The sequence below is a fragment of the Nymphaea colorata genome, chromosome 9 (assembly GCF_008831285.2).
Source record: "Nymphaea colorata isolate Beijing-Zhang1983 chromosome 9, ASM883128v2, whole genome shotgun sequence".
Classification (NCBI taxonomy): Eukaryota; Viridiplantae; Streptophyta; class Magnoliopsida; order Nymphaeales; family Nymphaeaceae; genus Nymphaea; species Nymphaea colorata.
This window is the reverse complement of record NC_045146.1, coordinates 18,859,542-18,881,437: the sequence shown is the minus strand read 5'-3', so window position 1 is coordinate 18,881,437 and position 21,896 is coordinate 18,859,542. Positions and strand designations below refer to the sequence as shown.

The window sequence follows — 21,896 nt, the reverse complement described above, 5'->3', positions numbered from 1 at the left end:
ACGCTATGCAACAAGAGATATATGCGCTACATAAAAATCAAACCTGGAATCTAGTTCCACAACAACCAGAGTATAATATTATTGATACTAAATGGATATACAAGATCAAACGCACTGCTGATGGTTCCATTTCAAGGTATAAGGCACGTCTGGTTGCTCGAGGATTCTTACAAGAAGCTGGGATAGACTATTTGGAGACTTTCAGTTCTACGGTTAAGCCCACAACAATTCACGTCATTCTCACTATCGATGTACAACATGCATGGTGTCTTCACCAGCTCGACTTTGATAATGCATTCCTAAATGGCGTCCTTAATGAAGACGTATATATCACCCAACCAGAAGGGTTTGAAGATCCACGTTTCCTGTCTCATGTTTGCAAACTCAACAAAGCATTGTATGGATTGAAGCAAGCTCCTCGAGCATGGTATCAATGCCTGAGTACTTTTCTCAGTGACATTGGTTTTCAGGTATCTCAATCAGATGTGTCTCTATTTATTTTCCACCAAGGATGTGAAATGATATATATCTTAGTTTATGTTGATGATGTTATTATCACCAGATCGTTCGATGCTCTCATAAATCAGACTCTTGCCAAACTCCGGGCATCTTTTTCAGTCAAGGACTTGGGTGATTTATCATATTTTCTTGGCATAGAGGTGACTAGGCAGCCCGACTGTTTGGTTATTCGGCAATGAGCTTATCTTAACAATATATTACAGAAAGCTCACATGACCAATGCCAAGCCTGTCCAAACCCCTATGCCAACCGGCCATGTTTCGGGGTCTAGCGCTTCGTTCTCGGATCCTACTCTCTATCGGAGCGTGGTGGGAGCATTACAATATCTCACCCTCACACGTCCGAATATAGCATTTACAATAAATCAAGCATGTCAATACATGCATCAACCCTTAGAATGCCATTGGAGGCTCATCAAGCGCATTCTCATATATTTACAGGGCACAAGCCAGCTTGGACTATGCATTCAAAAATCAGATAATCTTCACTTAAGCGCATTTGCCGATGCTGATTGCTCTGGAAATACTGAAGACAGAAAATCAACAGGTGGATGTGTAACATTCTTGGGTAATACTCTTATTTCTTGGGCATCTAAGAATCAACGAACCATGGTTCGTTCAAGTATAGAAGCTGAATATAAATCTCTCGCATGTGCTGCTGCAGAACTCTTATGGCTGAAAGCCCTACTAATCGAGTTGGGCATATCATGCACAGGAACTCCAACATTGTGGTGTGACAATATAGGTGCATTATACTTAGCAACAAACCCTGTCTTTCATGCTCAGATAAATCACATTGAAGTTGATTTCCACTTTGTGCGAGATCATGTATCAAAAGGACATATCTCAATCAAATTTATCAGATAACCCGAGCAAATAGCAGATGGACTGACCAAAGCTCTTGGATCTGTCAAATTCAAAGAATTTAGAGACAAGCTGGGCATTGTCCCTGCCACGCTCAGCTTGAGGGAGTGTGTAAAAGATCTTCCTCGTTGTCAAGGAGGAATCAGTGGAAATCATATCCACTAAACTTGGCAAGAAGAAAACGTCAATGGAGGAGCGACTCAACTAAGGAAAGAAAGTTTTGAATTCAAACTTTCTTTCCTCTTCCTCTCCATTGTTATGTCGTGGTGTGCTTCCAAACTTAACCTACACGTTGTAATTATCCTAGATTCTGTAACATGTTGTATTAAATATCTTGTAACGTGCTCACTTCACACTATATAAAGAGAAGAAATCCCTTGCATAAGTGTGCAAGAGAGTTAGCCATTCTATTGTGAAATCATTCTCTCTCTTTCTCTCTCTCTCGCGTTTCTATTTTCTTTCAGATCTTTATGCAGTTGAAAATAAAGGAGAAGGCAGCAACCGGATCCATGTAGTTCATTTCTCTACAAGATTTCAAGCAGCGAATAAAGAAGTTTGGCACCAACGTCTGGGTCATGTTCATCGTGAGGTAGTAAATTTTCTTGCAAATAAAAAGGTCATTCGTGTGATAGGCCCTAGTTCCTTAAACAACATATGTTCTAGTTGTCAAATGGCAAAAATGTGTCATCTTCCTTTCTTACCAATAGATGAGAATTGTGACAAATTTCTTGATAAAGTTCACTGTGACTTATGGAGACCAGCCCCTGTTATTTCAGTTGCTAAATTTCAATTCTATGCTGTTTTTATTGATGAAGCCACTCAGTTCACTTGGTTCTATCCCTTGCGTTACAAATCCGAGTTATACCAAGTGTTTACAATCTTCCATAAATATGTTGAAAATCAGTTTGATAAGAAAATTAAGACATTTCAAACTGATGAAGGAGGTGAATTCAATAGTCTCAAACTTGCAGCATATTTACAAGAACATGGTATACATCATCACAAAGATTGTCCTAAAACGCCACCCCAAAATGGAATGGCAGAACGACGTCATAGGACCATTGTCGAACTCAGGTTGGCAATGATGTTCAATGCTAATATACCAGCTCGATATTGGGTTGGAACCTTTTCCACTGTAGTTTGGCTTATTAATAGCCTACCCACTCCTACGTTGAAGATGAAATCTCCTTTTGAATTGATCTGGAAAAAGTCCGTCTTACTCTTGTTTGCGAACATTTGGGACAAGATGTTTTCCATATCTAAGAGATTAAGCTCTCAACAAACTTGAACAAAGATATTTACCATGCGTATTTTTGGGTTACAGTAATACACATAAGGGATACAAGTGCTTATACCCACCTACAGGGAAAATATATATCTCTCGACATGTTGTCTTTGATGAAAGTATCTTCCCTTATAAGCAGCCTGGAGCACTCTTTTCCTCTACATCAACCAGCAACAGTGGGGCCACTTACAGTGACTGGACAACATTAGATCATTGTTTAGATGGTAACAATAATACTTCATATTAAGTGGCCGATCATCATATCTTTCATGATGGTTCATTAGACACTGATTTTATCCAAGTGCCACCTAGCAGACACGACAATATTTCAGCAGAAGGGACACATGATAGAGATGAAAATGATCCACTCTCACCAAACAATGAAGCTGAAAGCCAACCATCTGAAGGACAACGGTCGATTCAAGGAAGCTCCAATATTCATTCAATGGTAACTCGGGCTAAGGTTGGTACATTAAAACTGAACCCTAAGTATTTTCTATCCTTAACGGTGCCACTTGAACCCAAAACTGTTAAGCAGGCCCTTAAAAATCCAAGTTGGGTTACTGCCATTAAGGAAGAGTTACGAGCTTTGGAACAATGCCACACTTGGACGTTGGTACCTCACCAATCAGGTATGAATGTTGTCTCAACTCGTTGGGTCTTTAAAAGCAAACTCAAAAGTGATGGAACAGTTGAGCGACTCAAAGCTCGACTGGTTGCGTGTGGGTTCAACCAAGTGCCTGGTGTTGACTTTCTAGAAACCTTCTCTCCAGTTATAAAGCCAACAACTATTAAAATTGTGCTTACTATAGCTCTTTCTCACAACTGGGATATTCGATAAATGGATGTCAAAAACGCCATCTTACATGGTGATTTGGATCATACTGTATTTATTGAACAACCACCAGGATTTCTTGACGATAAAAAACCAGATTATGTGTGCCAGTTACACAAAGCTATCTATGGTTTATGTCAAGCTCCCAGAGCATGGTACGATCGGTTTGGAACTTATCTTTTATTAAAAGGCTTTCTCTCCAGCATCTCTGATTCCTCGTTATTTATCTATCAAGAAAAACATGGTGTCATACTTTTATTATTGTATGTTGATGATATCATATTAACTGGCAGCAACCCTATGCTACTTCAAGACTTCATTCAGGATATTAGCAGAGAGTTTTCTATGAAGGATCTCGGTCATCTTCATCACTTCCTTGGAATAGAAGTGATCAAATTTTCTGGAGGCCTATTCCTCAATCAACAGCGATATGCCTATAGCTTGCTGGAAAGAGCCACAATGACATTGTGTAAACCAGCCGTCACTCCCTTGGTTCAGAATTATAAAACTCCGGTTGATGACACACCTTTCTCCGATCCAACACTTTTTTGGAGTTTGGTGGGCGGTCTTTAGTACCTCACTTTCACACGGCCTGGAATCTCTTTCACTATCAACTTCATTAGTCAATATATGCAAATGCCCATGGTTAGTCACTTCCAACTAGTTAAAAGACTCCTTCGATATGTTAGTGGCTCCATTGGTATTGGATGTCATTTATATCCTCAAGAGCAACTTCAACTTCATGCCTTCTCTCACTCCGATTGGGCTGGTTGTCAAGTCACACGTCGCTCAACTACTGGTTTTGTTACTTTTCTTGGCACTAATCCTATCTGTTGGACAACAAAGAAGCAACCCACAGTGGCTAGATCTACCACCGAGGCTGAGTACCGATCCATGGCGTCTGCTGCTGCTGAATTAACTTGGATTACATATATTCTTAAGGACATCGGACTTTATCTTTCAGAACCACCGGTACTCTATTGTGACAACATGTCTGCACTTCAAGTGTCTATCAAACCTGTTTTTCACTCTCGCATGAAACATGTCGAGCTAGACTATCATTTTCTAGGGGAAAAAGTGGTGCTCGGTCTTCTTACAACTCAATTTGTTCCATCAACCCAACAGGTGGCCGACATCTTCACCAAAGCTCTCTCCCAGACCACCTTCGAATCCTTAAGAGGCAAACTAGTGCTTTCCATACTGCCGCCTAGTTTGAGGGATGCTAAAGACAATAACATGGGTATCAAGAAGGCAACAGCAGTCAGCCACATCAATGAAGGCAAGGGACTCCACGCTAATGATGGCAATGATGGTAATCAGAAGGAAACAACAATACACCATGCTATTGAAGGAAGTAACGATGGCAATCGTTACAATGGCCACATCAAGAAGGCAACACCAGCTAGCCACGATGATGGAAGCAACGGCTGTAATTGTTACGATGGTGATGATGATGCTAAGGAAACGACATCCAGCCCAATTAATGTAATCAGTAATGAGAGACAACAGCTGGCTAAAGACAATAATGCAGTTGTTAATCAAAGATGCATAGCAATTAAACAAGGAAATAACAACTGCAAATTATATCTTGTTTCCTCTTGTAACGATCAATATGAATCCTGTAATTCAAGAAACAATGATGCTTGTAATTCCATTATAAATAAAAGGAAGACCCAGGCCTATCGTCAATAAGAACGATAGCTGCCCTATGTGGACGTAGGTGTGAGTTTACACCGAACCATGTTAAATCAGGCGTTAGTCCCTTAAATTTCTGTTTTTCTTCGCTGCTTTTTTCTACCAAGCAATCGGAAGAGCTTGAGAGATGCAGTAAGCAAGGAACCTGATAGCTTTACCCAATGCGAACAGAAATACGAGACTGATGCCTACCCGAAAGCTCAATGAAGGTATTTGTAGAGGGACATGGCCATGGAGATGGAGACGGTGGAGATTCATCTCACTAGACTCGTTCAGGTTGATTCTCTGAGTCCATGATTCCTTTCGTCTCTCTAACGGCGACCACCACAGCAAAAAAGAAGAAACCATTAAAGAATAGTATAGAAGGAAGTCAGTGCTTCCTGCACTTTGTGAGCAAAGTGACCGCATCTTTCCCACATTTCTCCCCATGACTTGTTCTCCGAGCTACTGCCACATTCTCTACAGACTGGATCGGTACACCGGCGATCTGGAAATCAATGTTGGGGTCCTTTTTCCATAAAAACAAGATGATAGGCCAGGGGATCTTTATGCCGGTTGGTATGATCCTGTTTTATTGTGTCTTTTTCTTAGCCTAAAAAGTAGAAGATAAGACATTGCATCTCCATCTTCGAATATGAACGAGTCAAACGAAACGTACCACTTGCCCCGCTCAGATGACGTTCTATCTCTGGATTCCACTTTTTGGGAAGAAGTCTAAACTAATCAAACATCCTGAGGCAGTCTCCCTTGTTCATGCATCCTTCTTCAAATGTACAATTATGCACTATAAATTTAACATTATTCTTAACTAATCTTAGTTTACATCAACACTACAACCTTATTAACCTATAAGGGTTCCAAACAGCCAATTTTATCATCTCTCTCTCTCTCTCTCTCTCTCTCTCTCATCTTTTCTTTGGAGAATCAGATTTTGCAGCTGCAGTCATTGTCCCCCACCTCCCAGGATGATCAGTCACATCTCTTTTTCCTTCGTCACCTTTCCCATGAGTGGCGTATTCGGGACTTGATTCGGTGGCAACAACGATGCTTTCTTGGGGAGACCAAAATACTTGTTTCTTTCACCTTTCTCCTTTCCAGAACAAGCGGCGCTCCCACTTATCTTCTCTCATGATTGGTGATTTGTTTACACCCAGAGTGACATCTTTACTGCTTTGTCCAAGCACTATTGCATTTTGTATCAGTCTCTGCCGCAAGTCTCTGTTACACTTGTTAGGCTCCCTTTTTGCACTCGTTCGGTTTTCTCTTGCGTTCAGCCTTGATCTTGCCTCCCAACCTGATGAGATTAGGACAGCAGTTTGGGCCCTTGGAGTTGGTAAGTCAATTGGAGTTGATGGTTTACCTCTTGAGTTCTACGAGTCTTCTAGCACTGTTGTCAGCCTGAAGTCATGATCTTTTGTCAGGAGTTTGCTGCCAACTCCTTCCTCCTGGGAAAGTTTAACAGGTGTTTGTGTTCTTATTCCCAAGAAGGCCAATGCATCCAACGTTCGGGATTTCCACCATATCTCCATGCTTGGCACTCCTTATAAAGATCATTCCACCATATCTCCATGCTTGGCACTCCTTATAAAGATCATCGCCAGGCTTCTTGCTTCTCGTCTCTGTCCAGTCATGTCTTCCCTTACCAATCTGTTCCAGGCTGCCTTTACACATGGTAAAAGGTTGCATGATGCAGTATTCTTGGCTCGTCCCATTCTATCTATTCATTCAGCTATTCATGCTTTATTGTTAACCTCGATATTGCAAAAGCTTTGATTCGGTTTCATTTGGATTTTCTCTTCGGTCTTCTCCAGCAGCTTGGCTTTAGACCAAATTTTGGTGGTTGGGTTCTGCATCTCCGGTTTGGTGGTTAGTTCTTTCTTTGATTCTACCCTAGATTCCATCTTTTTAAATCGTGTTGTCACTCCCTAATCTGTCTGGTTTCTTTGTCATTTAGTATGTGGATGATTTTATTGTCTTTAGCACTACCAGTGTCAGAATATTGTTAGAGTTTGGCTTTTGCTATGGTTTTTTGTTTCAACCTCTAGGTTTTTCATTAATCCTTAAAGCATGTTTTGGTTGTAGAGTCTCCCCGCTGCCGTTTCATTAACTTGGTCTTCTGCTATCTCCTTTTCTGCCACCACCCTCTTTCTGGGTGAATGTTAAGCGGATGCGTGCCCACCTGCAAGGTTGGCAAGTGAAGGTCCTCTCCCTTGCCGATAAAATCTCCCTGGTCCAGCATTATCTCGCTTCCATCCCGCTTCATGCCTTTGATCTTTTCAAGCCACAAGCTGATACATTCACCAGTTTTAACTGTCACCTAGCAGTGTTTCCTTTGGGGAGGTGACCGCCCCTCAGGTACCTTTAACGTGGTCAGTTCCATATCACCAGTTGGAAGAACATTTTTTCTACCATGTCGACCTCCATTCACCTTGCCATTCTTGGCCTATTTAGTCTACTGACTCCTTCATTTTTGCCTTGTGTTGCCGTGCTACTTTTGGGCCATCCATTCCATGGCTCTCCCATCATGCCTTTTGCTTCTCTGGCTCTTCACCCCATGTCATGGTTTTCGTGTCGCTCCTTTGGCTGACCACATCAATACCATAGATAATTTCCAACACTTTGAGATCCATGTAGCTAACCAATGTCTGTGTCTTCTTTGCTTTTCCATTATAGAGCCAAGGCACCACCTTTTTGTTAAAAGGTCCTTTCTTTTGTCAGCATATTACCACCCCTTGGCTTTTCCTCGTTCCATACTCTCCCATCTCCCCTTTCCCCCTTTTTGCTTTCACCTTCAGTCAGTGGTTTTTTGCTCATTTGCTGTTGATGGTGGATTTGGGAAGAGCACAATAATCACATGTCCAGGAACACAGTAGAGAGTGTTGCTTTTGTTGGATATACCGTGAAGGTAGATGTCCACCTTGGCCTTCATATTGGTCGCAGGATGTCTTCCGCCTCGACTAGCACTCTCAATCCCTCATCCTCTTTCTTTTTGTTCAAGCTCTAATTTATGTTTCTACATGTTCTTTTTTCTCTTGCTTCCTTTGCTATTTTTCTTTTTTTGTCTTTATTACTTTTTGTTTGGTGAGGCTTTGTTACTTATTATGCATTTTTTCAACCGCCCACTCCATGTAGTTGCCGACGCTGTCGTCACCCTGCCGCTCCAACAGGTGCCCAGCCTCCATCCTTTCTGGTGCTCTTTGCCCTCCAGCTTCTTCCAACCCTTCGATCACCCTTGCCTTCCTCTCTCTCTTACGCTTTGTTTGGTTGGAGGGAAAGAAAGGGATAGAAAGGGAGGGAATGGGAAGGGAAGGGAAGGGAAAGGAAGGGAAGGGAAGAGAAAGGGAAGGCAAGGGAAAGGAATGGAATGGAAAGGAATGGAAAGAGTTGATTAAAAGTTTTGTTTGGATAGAAAGGGAAGGTAAAGGAATGGAATGAAAAAAAAAGACTAAATAACACATGGATTTAGAAAGGAGGGAAAGAAAAGGAGGGGTAGTGTGGGAATAAAAAACTCTTCCACTTACCTTTCTTTCCTTTCCTTCCCAATCCGTCCGATTTGGGAGGGAAGGGATTTACACTAAACAATCCCTCCCTTTCCTCCCCTTGCAGCCAAAATACCTCTTGCCCCTTTCCCTCCCTTTCCCTCCTTTCTAATTAGCCAACCAAACAAAGGAGGGATTGCTCAATCCCTCCCTTTCCCTTCCTTTCCCTCCTACCAAATAGGCCCTTAGGGACTCTCTTTGTTTTTTGGGTGCCCCCAACGTTTTCTTCTTTGTCGGTGCCTTTGCTGCTCTTGCCTGGCCTCCACTCGTCCAACGCCCCTTGCCCCTCCAACTTCCTACCCCCGCCCGTTGGCATGCTCTGGGTCTCTCGCTTGGTCGCTTCTACCATTGTCAGCTTCCGCCACGGCCGTGTCATCCTCTTCTCAATTGGATTTTGCTGCTTCTACCACCCTTTGTCTAGTTCTTTTCAGTCATCCACCGATCGCCTTTTCTCCCTTCTCTCTCTGTTCTCCTCACGCCTTCCCCTTCTTTCGCTCATTTGGTGGCCGCCGCCGACACTCCCACCTCCTGCCACCAGTCGTCGTCCCTCATCCTCTGTCAATATTGCTTACCCTTTCTCTCGACTTTTTGTAGTGGTGTGGTTGTCGGTGTCGCCACGCCCAACACCGCCTTTGCTGCTCCGGTCATCGTTTGGCATCTGGGCTATCTGGTCTGCCTCCCACTTGAGAAACCTCCGGTGCATGGTGCGGCAACACTCTCCACTGAGCTTTCTGGATGGAGTGTTAGCAGCCTTTCAGGTGTTCAGGGATGACCAAGACTTTGGAATGTGAAGTCAACAAGCCTGTGCTTGACAAGCTCTCATGAGGCCCCAATCCCTGAGGATTGGATATTTTCTTAAGAAGCTTGGAGTTTCGGGAGACATACGTGTTTCTGTCTCCGATGGATACTTGGTGCCTTTGGGTGGTTTTCTTGCAAGGGCATCGCATGCAAGGATGTTCTCCTCTGCCAAAATTTAGGGCTTCATTCATCAGATCAAAGTAAAAACTCTGCAGTCTCTTAGCGTGTTGTGGCATTGTCTCCCTTGATTTCAGTGTCTTTCTTCTTTTAAATGGTCCCCTTCCTTCCAGCCTTGGCAGTCGTCCATAAAGAAGAAAAAGGGAGAGGCAAGGAAAAAGAAGAACACATAATTAAGTGGTTCGGTTCAATAGAACCTACGTCCACTGCTCAAGAAAATCTCTGTGTCTCTTTTTCTCTTTTATTTTCTTTCATGTATGTCTTTACAATATATACAGCAGCATGTGATTACTGTCATGTAACATGTGAAAGATTTTGGGAATTAATGATGAGGGCAGGATCTTTCCTTTTTCCTTCTCTTCCTATCACCAACGCATCAGTTTGACAATCATGGACTAAATCTTGCTGATTATGAGTGGCGTGTAACAGCAGCTCGTTTGCATTTTGATTGAACTTTCCATTGCTGTTGAACTTGCCATGGCTGTATTTAATTGTCTTTGAATTGCATGTTTCATTGCCATGGCTATAGCTGTTAAGATTGAGTGTTTCAGTGCCATCAAACTTGCCATAGATGTGCAAGCTTGAATTTGGCGTTTCAGTGTTGTTGGACTTGCCATAGATGTGTACACTTGAATTTGGATTGCAGTTTCCATTGTAGTCGTGAGCTAGCATATCTCCTTCTTTAACACGCCCCCTCAAACGAAACCGGCCTAGGACGTTGAGTTTGTTTCGCAATTCAAAAAATTGAGCTTTCCCTAAAGCTTTTGTTAAGATGTCAGCAATCTGGTTATGAGAATTAACAAATCTGGTCGCTAGCCATCTTGAAGTGGCCATTTCTTTGACATAATGATAATCTATTTGAATGTGCTTCGACCGATTGTGAAAAACAGGATTTTTGGTTAGATATAGAGCACTTATATTGTCACAATGAAGGATAGGTGCTCGGAAGATTTTGATGCCAATATCTTGAAGAACTTGTAGAAGCCACGTCAACTATGCTGCAGTAGAGGCCATGGATCGATATTCGGCTTCGGTGCTAGACTGTGCAACTGTAGATTGTTTCTTTGCACTCCAAGAAATGCAATTTTCTCCTAAGAATGTACAATAGCCTGACATAGATCTTCTAGTAAAGTGACATCCAGCCCAATCGGCATCTGAGAATGCATACAAGTCCAATGTGCTTTGAGAGAGAATCTGAATTCCATAGTCGATAGTTCCTTTAGTATATTGGAGGATCCGTTTGGCAATTTTAAAATGAGCTTGGGTTGGACTATGCATAAATTGACTGACAAAGTTTACTGAAAAAGAGATCTCTGGTCTAGTGATAGTTAAATACTGCAGGGCTCCAACTATAGCATGATAGAGAGTTGGATCTAGAAAAGGCGAAGTGTCTATAAGATCTAGTTTGGCTGCCATGGGAGTGTTCATCGGCTTGCAATCAAGCAGTTGAGCTCCCTCTAGAATGTCCTGAGTGTATCTTGTTTGAGTGAGAAAAAGTCCATTGCAAGTGTGCAAAACTTTGATTCCAAGAAAATAACTTAGTTCTCCCATATCTTTAACCGGAAATTCCTTTTCAAGCTTAGAGATAAAATTCTGAATCAGGCTGGAGGAGCTTCCCGTAAGTACCATATCATCAACGTAAATCAAGAGAATGAGGCACTGCTGATTATCATGAAATGTGAACATAGATGGATCAGAATAGCAACTCTGAAATCCATAAGTGAAAAAAAAAACACTTAACCGTGAAACCATGCTCTAGATGCTTGCTTGAGTCCATATAATGTTTTGTGAAGACGACAAACATGATTTGGGAGGAGAAAATCTTCAAACCCTAGTGGTTGGGCCATATAGACAGTTTCATGAAGAGATCCATGAAGGAAATCATTTTTGACATCTAATTGTTTGATTTTCCATTTAAAAAGAGTGGCAATGGAAAGCACAAGTCGTATAGTGGTTGGTCGAATGACGGGAGAGAAGGTTTCTTGGTAATCAATGCATTCTACTTGGGTGAAACCCCAGGCGACCAAGCGGGCTTTTAACCGATCTAGACTTCCATCTGCTTTAAGTTTGGATTTAAAAACCCATTTGGATCCAACTACATTCATGGAAGGTTCTTTTGAAATGAGTTCCCAAGTATTATTGGATCGTAATGCATTCATTTCTTCTTGCATAGCCACTCTCCATCCATCATGCTTTAGAGCTTGCTGCACCCTCTTAGGCTCTTTAGGAATACTGGAATAGATAGTATGGCCGTTGGCATATTTATGGTTGGGTTTGTAGATCCCAGCCATAGATCTAGTTACCATTGTTCGGGTTGATGGAGGATTGGTGGTGACATCATTTCCATGATTTTTTGTACTTTCATTTAGCTCAGGATGTGGTTGCTCAGGCAACTGGTAATCCAGAGGAATAATTGTATCAAGAGATGCAACTTGTGGCACACTATGTTGGAGATCTTCATATACATTTAATCGTGGATCTGGGGTAGATCCGGAGCCAGATTGAAGATGATTTGAAAGTGGCACAGTCCCTCTATGTGAGATTTCGGCATTTGTGAAAGTTGTAAAGTCACTTTCGATGGTATCATCTTTATAAAGTGAAGATGGATCTTTGAATGGAAAAGAACTCTCATAAAAAACAACGTGCCTGGATATGTATAGCTGTCTGGAGTTGGGGTTGGAACATTTGTAACCTTTATGAAGAGTGTTATATCCAATAAAAACACATGGAACAGACTTTGGATCAAGTTTGTTGCTGGCATATCCTCTCAAATAAGGGAAACACTTAGTGCAAAAAATGTGCATGCTGGAGTAATCTGGAGCCCTTTTAAATAATATAGAGAATGGTGACTTCATGGACAACGTTGAGGTGAGAAGCCTATTTATGAGAAAAACAGCAGTAGGGAAAGCATCAGTCCAGAATCTTTTTGGTGCATTGGAATGAAAAAGCATCGTTAGATGCAATTCCGTGATGGAACGATGTTTGAGCTCAGCTTTTCCATTTTGCTCGGGCGTTTTGGGGCAAGAATATTGACGCTTGATTCCAAGACTGTCAAGATATGTTATGAAACGGGAGCTAGTGTACTCGCCACCACCATCACTTTGGAAAACTTTTATTTTCCTGTCAAATTGATGCATGACCATTTTGTGAAAATGAACAAAGACATCAAAAAAATCAGATTTATGTCTCAATGGATAGAACCATGTAAATCGACTATTATCATCGACAAAAATAGCATAAAACTGATACTATTCCCGTGATTGAACGGGTGCCGGTCTCCAAAGATCGCTGTGAATTTTCTCCAATGGCTGGAAAACAATATCATCTTTTTCAATAAAAGGCAATTTGCAAGATTTTTCCATTTGACAACTAGCACAAAGTGAAGGTGAACCATTAGGCAAAACATCAATCAAGTTCTTATTTTTAAGAAAAGAGAGAACACTAGATTGTGGATGCCCCAATTGAGCATGCCAGGAATCTTCAGTTACCCACCGGAATCGAGACGAAAAGAAAGCTTTATGGTCGCTCCCATTATCTACTGCATAGAGGCCGCCTTGTTCAGTTCTCGTGGCCATTATTCTGCCTGTCCTCTTGTCCTTTAGTATGCATCGACCAGAGGTGAATTCAAAATCAATTGGAAATTCATTAGTCAACTTGCTAACTGAAATAAGATCTTTTGTGAGATGTGGAACATAAAGAACATCCTTAAGGGAAAGATTGGGAGAGACATCAGCTTGTCCAATGTGAGTGATACGTACACGCTGCCCGTTCCCAACAATAACAGAATCTGAACCAAAATAAGGGGAAATGTTCTTTAGGTTACCTGCATCACCTATCATGTGGGCAGTAGCGCCAGGGTCGACTAACCATGCTGAATCTTGGGAATCATTAGTAGTAAGGGCTGCAAGAGCTTGAGTAGCATCTTCTGATTGAAAGGAATACCTCATTGACAAACTTCTCTGATTGCTTGAGGTGGATCTTCCTGTTCCAAAGGTCTGTAGCCTTGAAAACGATTTCCATGCCCGTTTTGCAGCTCTGGTGCAAGGGTTGGTCAGCCTGTCAAGCCGGGGAAGGCTAGGAGCAGGGAGCACACCACTTGTTCTCCTTTGTCTAGACAATCAACTAGAATTCACAAGCCGCACATCCTTTTTTAATGTTAAGTATGTTCATGGGCCTTTTTCGTACGTGGCCGCTTGGTGGGTTATCTGGTTTTTTATGGTTCATGTTTGGTCTTGCGGCACATCCTTTGGTTTTCTCATAAGTCATGTTGGTTTTTTAGTTTGTTTTGCACGGGTGGTGCTGCAACACGGGTTTCGATATTTTTCATGGTCGCTTTGACTGGTTAGTCATGCAAGTCTGGCCACGACTTGCATTTTTTTTTGTTTTATCTGTAGTGTACTGGTCTTGTACTTTGTTTGTCCAAATCATTGTTGAATTTGCAATGTTGAATAAAATCTCTATATATGCTTTTTTTTTCATTTTTTTCTCTTAATTGTTCATCATGTTAAATCAGATGGCTCTGGTTACATGGCTAGGTGATTCCAAAAGCTAGGGTCACCCAATTCACTCATAAGGGTCTCCATCATAATAAACGGTTGAGAGAAAAATAAATTAGTAGTGTTGGATGATGAAAATGCTTATACATTTTTTTCTTCATTTTTCACTCATCCATCCATCATGATAAATCAGACAAATGATAATTCTAAAACTAATACGATTTGATGCATCAAGTTAGGCAATTGAGAGAAAAAATAGAGAAAAAGATATGTACTATTAGTAGAAGATAAAAATACATATAGATTTTTTCTCTTTGTTTTTCTATTTACCATCCATCACAATGGATAGATGACCCTCATAAGAGAGTTGAGTGACTTCTGATAACTAAAGTGACCATTCAGTTATATACACATACAGAGTCCTAAATGCTGACTCTAGTTTTAAGTCTTCAATGACATCAAATATGGGTCACGGATCTAAAATTGGATGGCTCGGATCTCTTCTCCCTCTCCCCCTTTCTCTTTCCTCAATCCCTTTCTCTCACTCTCTCTCTCTTTCTCTCTTTCTCCCTCCACTTGAAGAAGGGGAGCCACCAGGTATATAGCTAGTGGATGGTGACTTTATCTATCCATAGTCACCCAACCATCTAATAAGAGTTCTCCACCTAATACAAATGGATGATTGGGAGGAAAACATAATAAGATCATGCACTTCTTCGGCTTCCTCCCCTCTGCCCTGCTCTCTGAATGTCACGGGAGGTGACCATGCTGGCTTTTTTATAAAAAAAGGTTGGTCATAGACCCGGGGCCAGTCAGGATTTCGTGCCCCCAGCATAGGCCATTCTAAGCCGACCCAAGCACAAGTAACATTGGGCCAGGCCAGGTCGAGTTGGACCTAACTTAGCCCAATAAAATATATTAAAAATTAATATTTTTAATGCACATTTACATGTTTTTTAAAGTAATATATATAATACAAATATTACAATTTTTTATCAAGATTTGTCTAGGCATGGAAGGTCCTAATCTATGGTGGTTTGGCTGGGGCAAAGGCCATCAAAATAGGACTTGGACCGACCTAGACCTGACTTTGAATCGGACTTGACCCTGGGTCCTGCCTAGGCATATCTTTGGAAGAACCTTAAAACATAACAGTTTGCAATAGTTTTGCAATAATGGCTTTTTTTGTATTTTGCAACGATTTTGGCTGATTCTGAAAACATATTATCTCGTTGTAAACAACGCAGTCTTGGGTTAGAAGTCTTAACACATCTACCAATATGAACATCTCAACAAAACGGTTTGTTGAGCTCTATTATGCAGTAGAATTATCATATAATCCATGGCAAAAATGCAGAGATGTTTCTTTTCAAGAGACCAGCGTGCTCCCACCATCTGAAACACTGTGACCTTGTAAAACGATGAATTTCTTCTCATCTTTTACTAACCTCCAAAGAGGGAGATGAACAAACAAGAAGAGATAAAAAGAGATAGCTTCAATAGATCAAATATATTCACCAAATGAAAAAGCAATTTCTTGGACAAAAGAAAAGTAGTTTCGGTAGATCAATATCATTCACCAACTCTGTTTTGTAAACCAATTTCTTGGTCACCACCATCTACAGCCAAAGTTTCATTGAAGGGAAAGTCTCATGAAAGGGCATTTGCCATGCATGGTGGTAAACTTGTGAGGATTTGAAAGGGTCTTTGACTAATTTAATGCCCATCTTTATAAAAAGTACCAAAAAAACTCGGCACCTTCCACTCAACCCTTTATAAATATCATCTCCTTACATGCAACAAAGCGGTACTCTTCCTTTTAAACTTCCTCTTCCAGAAACTTCTTCTTCATTTTTGCAATTTCATTCTTACGAGAACCGTTTGCTACCACCACCATTCCTTTCCACTTTGAAACACAACCCTTCATCTCCCGGCACTGCATTTATATACATTGTCGAGTTTTCATCAATCTCACCCTTGATGAGCATCATCGACAGTTTTGTCACCACATTCTTTTCCAACCACCTTCGAATTGGGCGAGCCCCATACACCTGAATCACGCCAAGGAGAGAATCAGCATCTCCATGATGAGTCAAACACTGCAAAACAAGCAGTCAATAGATCTTGAGAGGGTTACTCACTGAATCCTTTGATTGTGCTAACACGAAATCCAAAGCTGAATCAGAAATGGATAGAGCGATCCCTCTCTCTACAAGTCTTGCAGCAACATCATTCACATGTAATTTTGCCACTTTCCGAAGTTGGTCATGCGATAGATGATAAAAAATGACAACTTCCTCCAGCCGATTCAGTAACTCAGGCCTGAATTGCTTCCTAACCTAAAAAAATTTTCATTATGTCATGCCAATTACATTATAAGTCAAGATACCAGAACTTCAAACATTTTTAGTAATGTAGTATTCCACTATTTTACTCACTTTTTGCATTACCAACTCCCTTGCATCCTGCATAGAATTCTTACCATGCAATGCTGAAAGAAGGTCCTCGGAACCAAGATTTGAAGTCATAATAATCAGAGTGTTTGTAAAGTCTACCGTCCTTCCTTGCCCATCTGTCAATCTGCCATCATCAAGAACCTGAAGGAGCACGTCAAACACTTTTACATGTGCTTTCTCTACCTCATCAAATAAGATTACACTATAAGGTCTCCTCCTGATAGCTTCAGTTAGCTGCCCACTTTCATCACAGCCAATGTAACTGCATGTATACAACACATACATGCAACATAAGCTAAAAAATCTAGTATTAATTGAAGTGAATTGAATTCAGAGGTTTAATAATGATACCCAGGTGGGGCTCCAATGAGACGAGCAACTGAATGTTCCTCCATATATTCTGACATGTCCATCCTCACCAACAACTTTTCATCATCGAATAGCTGCTCCGCAAGAGCCTTTGCAAGCTCTGTTTTGCCAACACCGGTAGGACCCAAGAATAGGAACGAGCCAGTAGGCTGCTGCGGTCGGCCAAGTCCAGCACGAGACCTCACAACAGCTTCAGCAACAGCCTCGACAGCCTGCTCCTGTCCGACAACTCTTTTGTGCAGCCTCTCAACCAAACCAATCAACCTTTTACTCTCGTCCTGCTCCAGCCTGGTCACTGGAATGCCAGTCCATCAGTTAACCACCTGCATGAACGAAGAATATATTACCAACGTAAAGACATTCATGTCAACACTTAAGAAAAAAATGGTAGTTTCTACCATAGGAAATGTCATATATACCTCTGCAATGTGCTCTGGCCCAACAGTCTCTGTCAACATGGATTTTTCATCTATTGAACCTTCTAAGTTGTGTATTGAATCTTCAATCTCTGGAAGAGCCCCATAACGTAGGTCACAAACTCGTGTCAACTCATTCTTTCTCTCAGCCTCTTGCAATGTGAACGTCAATTCTTGATGCCTCTTTTTAAGTCTCCTGATCTCTTTTATTCTCTCTTTTTCCTTGTCATATTTCGTCATCAGGGGTTGCAATTTGTCCTCCAAATCATTCAATTCCTTTCGCACCTGAAAACCAGGAAAAGGATAAATATTCAGCAATCTTTTACAAAGTTGTCAGCATTCATATAGCATTAGAGAGAGAGAGAGAGAGAGAGAGAGAGAGGCTTTGTCAAGAGAGAATTAATGTGGGGAAAGGGCGACATCCATGGTTAAATGTGTGGATGAGATAGAGAGAGAGATTGCGACTAGATGTCAAGAGAGGAGAGAAATTAATGTAGTTGTTATATATATATATATATATATATATATATATATATATATATATATATATAGATATAGACGACAACTACATTAATTCCAGAGTCAAGTTTTATCGAGTCACACTTAACGAGTTCGACATTGTTAAACAAATGAGTCCCAATAAAAACTCCAGTTTCATTCATTTGTGAACAGAGTTAGGTCAAACTCAGGCTCTCAACAAGTTTTACCAAGTCGAATCTGAGCTATTCGACTTGTTGTTCAGGCCTACAAACAACGTATATGCATCAAAAAGAAGAAGGGCCAATGAGTTGGACCATTTTGGAGATTTTAGAAAAGCAATGTCGTTCTTGAAATGTAAAACGTTTTTACATGACATTGCTGCTCGTGACTCTGTTGTTGCAGTATGCTTCTCTCCCTCCAACTCTCTCTATATAAATAAATGGATGTGCTGGTTTGCGATTAACACAGGTTGATGATGTGTTTCTTGTAGATGGGAGGACCAACTTATTCAGTGGTAGTAGAAGGGTGGGACTCGGTAACATCCCTTCGGGTTGCTGCAAACAATGAGCTCCCCGGCTTCTTTTGAAGATAAGGACGCCATCACCACCATGTTCACCAACTAGGGATTTATTCAGATGGAGATGTTTGCCTCTCAGGCGCACACACAGTCGGCCAGAAAATGAGTGAGTTGACAGAAATATGTTAGGTACAGATGCCACAGGTTGGCTACATGCCAAAACAGTTGCTGCAAGTGCGTGTGCAGTTTGACAATTTGCTTTTCTTCTTTATAATGATTGTTGCTAGGCTATAAACAACAGAGTAAGGTTCAAATTGGAAGCAGCCTCGCATTTCATTTTCTTCAACAGCTCGTCAGCCAAATCACAGGGAACATCCGACAAAAGAAGTGACTATAACAAGGCCAAAGAAACAAAGAAAACAGCTTATATAGGTTGACAAATAAGAAGTCACCATACTACATGCGTCAAGCTAATATTAGCACTCACATTCCGCAGTTCAACCTTGAGAACTATACATGACAGAGCGAGCATTTCCATGAGATTGAAGACCAGCATGCTTCAATAGCAAGCTCAGTAGAACTGGTAAGCAAGACGAGAAGGAAGGATAGAGATAAAAAGCTTAACAGCAAGACTAAAAGCCTTCTCTATTATTTCTTGTTCACAAAATCCGTTCCATTACAAAAAACGTTCTCCTTCAGCACAAACTAGCTGTACTTAATCGAACAGAGCAATGCATAGCAAGCCGGAGCAGAGCAATCACAGCTACCGGTTTCATTACAGATCGGCTTTGGTGGCCCTGATGTCGCCAGCAGACCGATCCTCCACGATGTCAATGACCCTCGGTTGCTTCGTCTTCGCTTCCGCCAGTTTGGGGATGGTTACCTTGAGCACACCATTCTCCAGGTGCGCCTTGATGGCGTCCAAGTTGGCATTGGAGGGTAGCCGGAACTGCCGCCAGAACTTGCCGACAGGCCTCTCCACCCGGTGCCACGTGTCGCCTTCCGCCTCCTTCTCCTCATCCCCTTTCCTCTCGCCGCTGATCCTCAGTGCTCTTCCCTCCTCCACCTCGATCTTTATGTCCTCCTTCTTCACCCCTGCAATCCACATTCCCAAACATCACTCTTCTTCAGCTCTACTTTTCTCTTCTTCCATTTCTTGGAGAAAAAAAAAATCATTCGTGCCAATTTCAGAAAACCAAAAGAACAAGAGAGACAGAGAGCGGGAGCACCGCCATCCAATCTTTCTATTTTTTGGTGTTTAAATCCATGATACCAATTGTAAAAAAGAAAAAAACAGAAGGATAAACACCAAGCGAATCACACCAACTGAGAGGAAGAAGAAGAAGCTGCGTACCAGGGACGTCTAGGGTGATGAAATGTGCAAGAGGGGTCTCCTTCCAATCGGCCTGGGCAAGGGTCACGGTCGTATCCAGAGACTTGGGGACCGTAAAGGGGGATTGCTCCAGGATCCTGAAGGGATCGACCGCTTCCGGAGGAACCATCATGTCCCATAGCCTACTGTAGGGCAGCAGCCCCCTCGCCGTCTCCGGCAGGAACACCAACCCCACCAACAACGACGCCATTACCAACAACAAGAAAGATGCCCTCATCTTCTTCCCTTCCTTCACGTCACGACCCACCCTCTCCCTTCCGCTGCCAAGCAATCAGAAGCGCTTAATAGATACCGAAAGCAATCTTTACCCAATACGAGCAGAAACACGAGACTGATACCTCCTCGAAAGATCAATTAAGGTGCTTATAGAGGAAGACGCCGATGGAGATGACCGAATGCGAGCAGAAATACGAGCCTGATGATTTCCCGAAAGCTCAATTACGGTATTTGTAGAGGGACAAGCAGATGGAGATGGAGACGGTGGGGGTTCATCTCTCTAGATTCGTCCACTTGATCCCTTTCGTCTCTCTAACGGCGGCCACCGTGTCCGTAGGCAAAAACCAGAAACCGTTAAAAGAAGAATGTAGAAGGAAGGAGATCGCTCTAGAGCTTTCTGTGGTCGATGGGCAAGAAGAGCGCGTCTTCCCCATATTTCTCCGCATGACTTGTTCTCTGAGCAACCACCCACTCCATTGTCTATACAGTCCCGACCTGGTATTCAGCAATCTGGAAATCAATTTTGGGATCCTTTTTCAAGATATTAATAGGTACAGAAGTCAGAAGTCAAACATCATTAAGAAGATTTTCGAAAAAAAAACTTCAAAAGGAAACAAGAAAAAAACGTGTTTGGGGTAAAAACAAATTCTTTAAAACTGCATCTACAATTTCGAGGCGATAATAAAAAAGTAAGTTGATAAAAAATGCACTTAAGTTTTTTTACTATTAATTTAAAAGTTCAGATTCTGTCTTCCAAAATCATTTTTTGCTTTTAAAAATTATCACGAGTACAATTAGGTTAAGTATCTCGTGAGAAAAAAAGGTTGTCCTATCATTTGTCTCTTTTTCCTTACACACGTAAGTGTGATGAAAGTGTGATGAAGCCAAATTTGCTAAATATTGCTAAAGTTGGGGTGATGGAAAAAATAAAATAAAATGGTAAGTGAAAAGTATTTAAATGTTTAAAAAATTGTACTATGTTTATCTAAAATGGATCCAGCTATTAGGGCCTGTTTAGTAGGAGGAAAAGAGAGGAATTGCAATCCCTTATTTGTTTGGTTAGCTAATTAGAAAGAAGGAAAATGGAGGGAAAGAAGCAAAAGGTGTTTGGCTGCAAGGGAATGGAAAGAAAAAAAAAGGAAAGGGAGAGGACGGATTGAGAAGGAAATGAAAGGAAGGTAAGTGAAAGAATTTTTTATTTCCACATTACCCCTCCTTTCCTTTCCTATTTAGTTTTTTTTTTTTGTTTCATTCATTTTCCTTTTCTCTTTATCCAAACAAGCTTTTTAATCAACTCTTTCCATTCCTTTCCATTCGGTTTCATTTCCTTCCCTTTCTCTTTCCTTTCCTTTCATTTCCCTCCCTTTTCATCCCTTCCTTTCCCTCCAACCAAACAAAGTGTTAGTGGTGGAGGTGGAGTCAGAATTTTTTTTAAGCACTATTATAAAAATTCTTATTCTTCAAAAAACATAATATATATAAATAAATAAATAATTATAAGACATCTATCTAAAAATAAATAAAAATTTTATTGTTGGTCACCAACCTATATGTAGCACCGGTACTGCGAGCTACTCCATCTTTACTTGTCTAAACTTAGCTCAAGAACGAGCGGAGGTTGTGAGTAAACCCCCTAACAAGCTTTGCTGTAGAAGACCATGCAATAGGAATGTCAATAGAATGGATTTGAATATAGTATTTAACCAAACTGCTTCAAAAAGTAAAGAATTAGAAAGAAAATAAATCTACAATGGATTCGTTCACAAGTGACATTTGCTTGGATTCACATTCACTTTTAAATATTTGATCGAATAATAAACATCAACTTAGAAAAAATTAAAT

General features: G+C 41.2%; 1 protein-coding gene and 1 pseudogene across 1 annotated transcript; both read right to left on the bottom strand.

Annotated features, from left to right (window-relative positions):
* Positions 1 to 16,375: 16,375 nt before the first annotated feature.
* Positions 16,376 to 19,001, bottom strand: LOC116260649 (chaperone protein ClpB1-like; annotated as a pseudogene).
* A 64-nt stretch (positions 19,002 to 19,065) lies between these two features.
* Positions 19,066 to 20,572, bottom strand: LOC116261565 (22.7 kDa class IV heat shock protein-like). The gene is made up of 3 exons (XM_031640390.2): positions 20,177 to 20,572; positions 19,800 to 20,098; positions 19,066 to 19,540 (listed from the first exon to the last, which is right to left on the bottom strand). Exons 2-3 carry the CDS (start codon positions 20,053 to 20,055, stop codon positions 19,221 to 19,223), a joined length of 576 nt encoding a protein of 191 aa, XP_031496250.1. The 5' UTR covers positions 20,056 to 20,098; positions 20,177 to 20,572; the 3' UTR covers positions 19,066 to 19,220.
* Between the last annotated feature and the right edge of the window lie 1,324 nt (positions 20,573 to 21,896).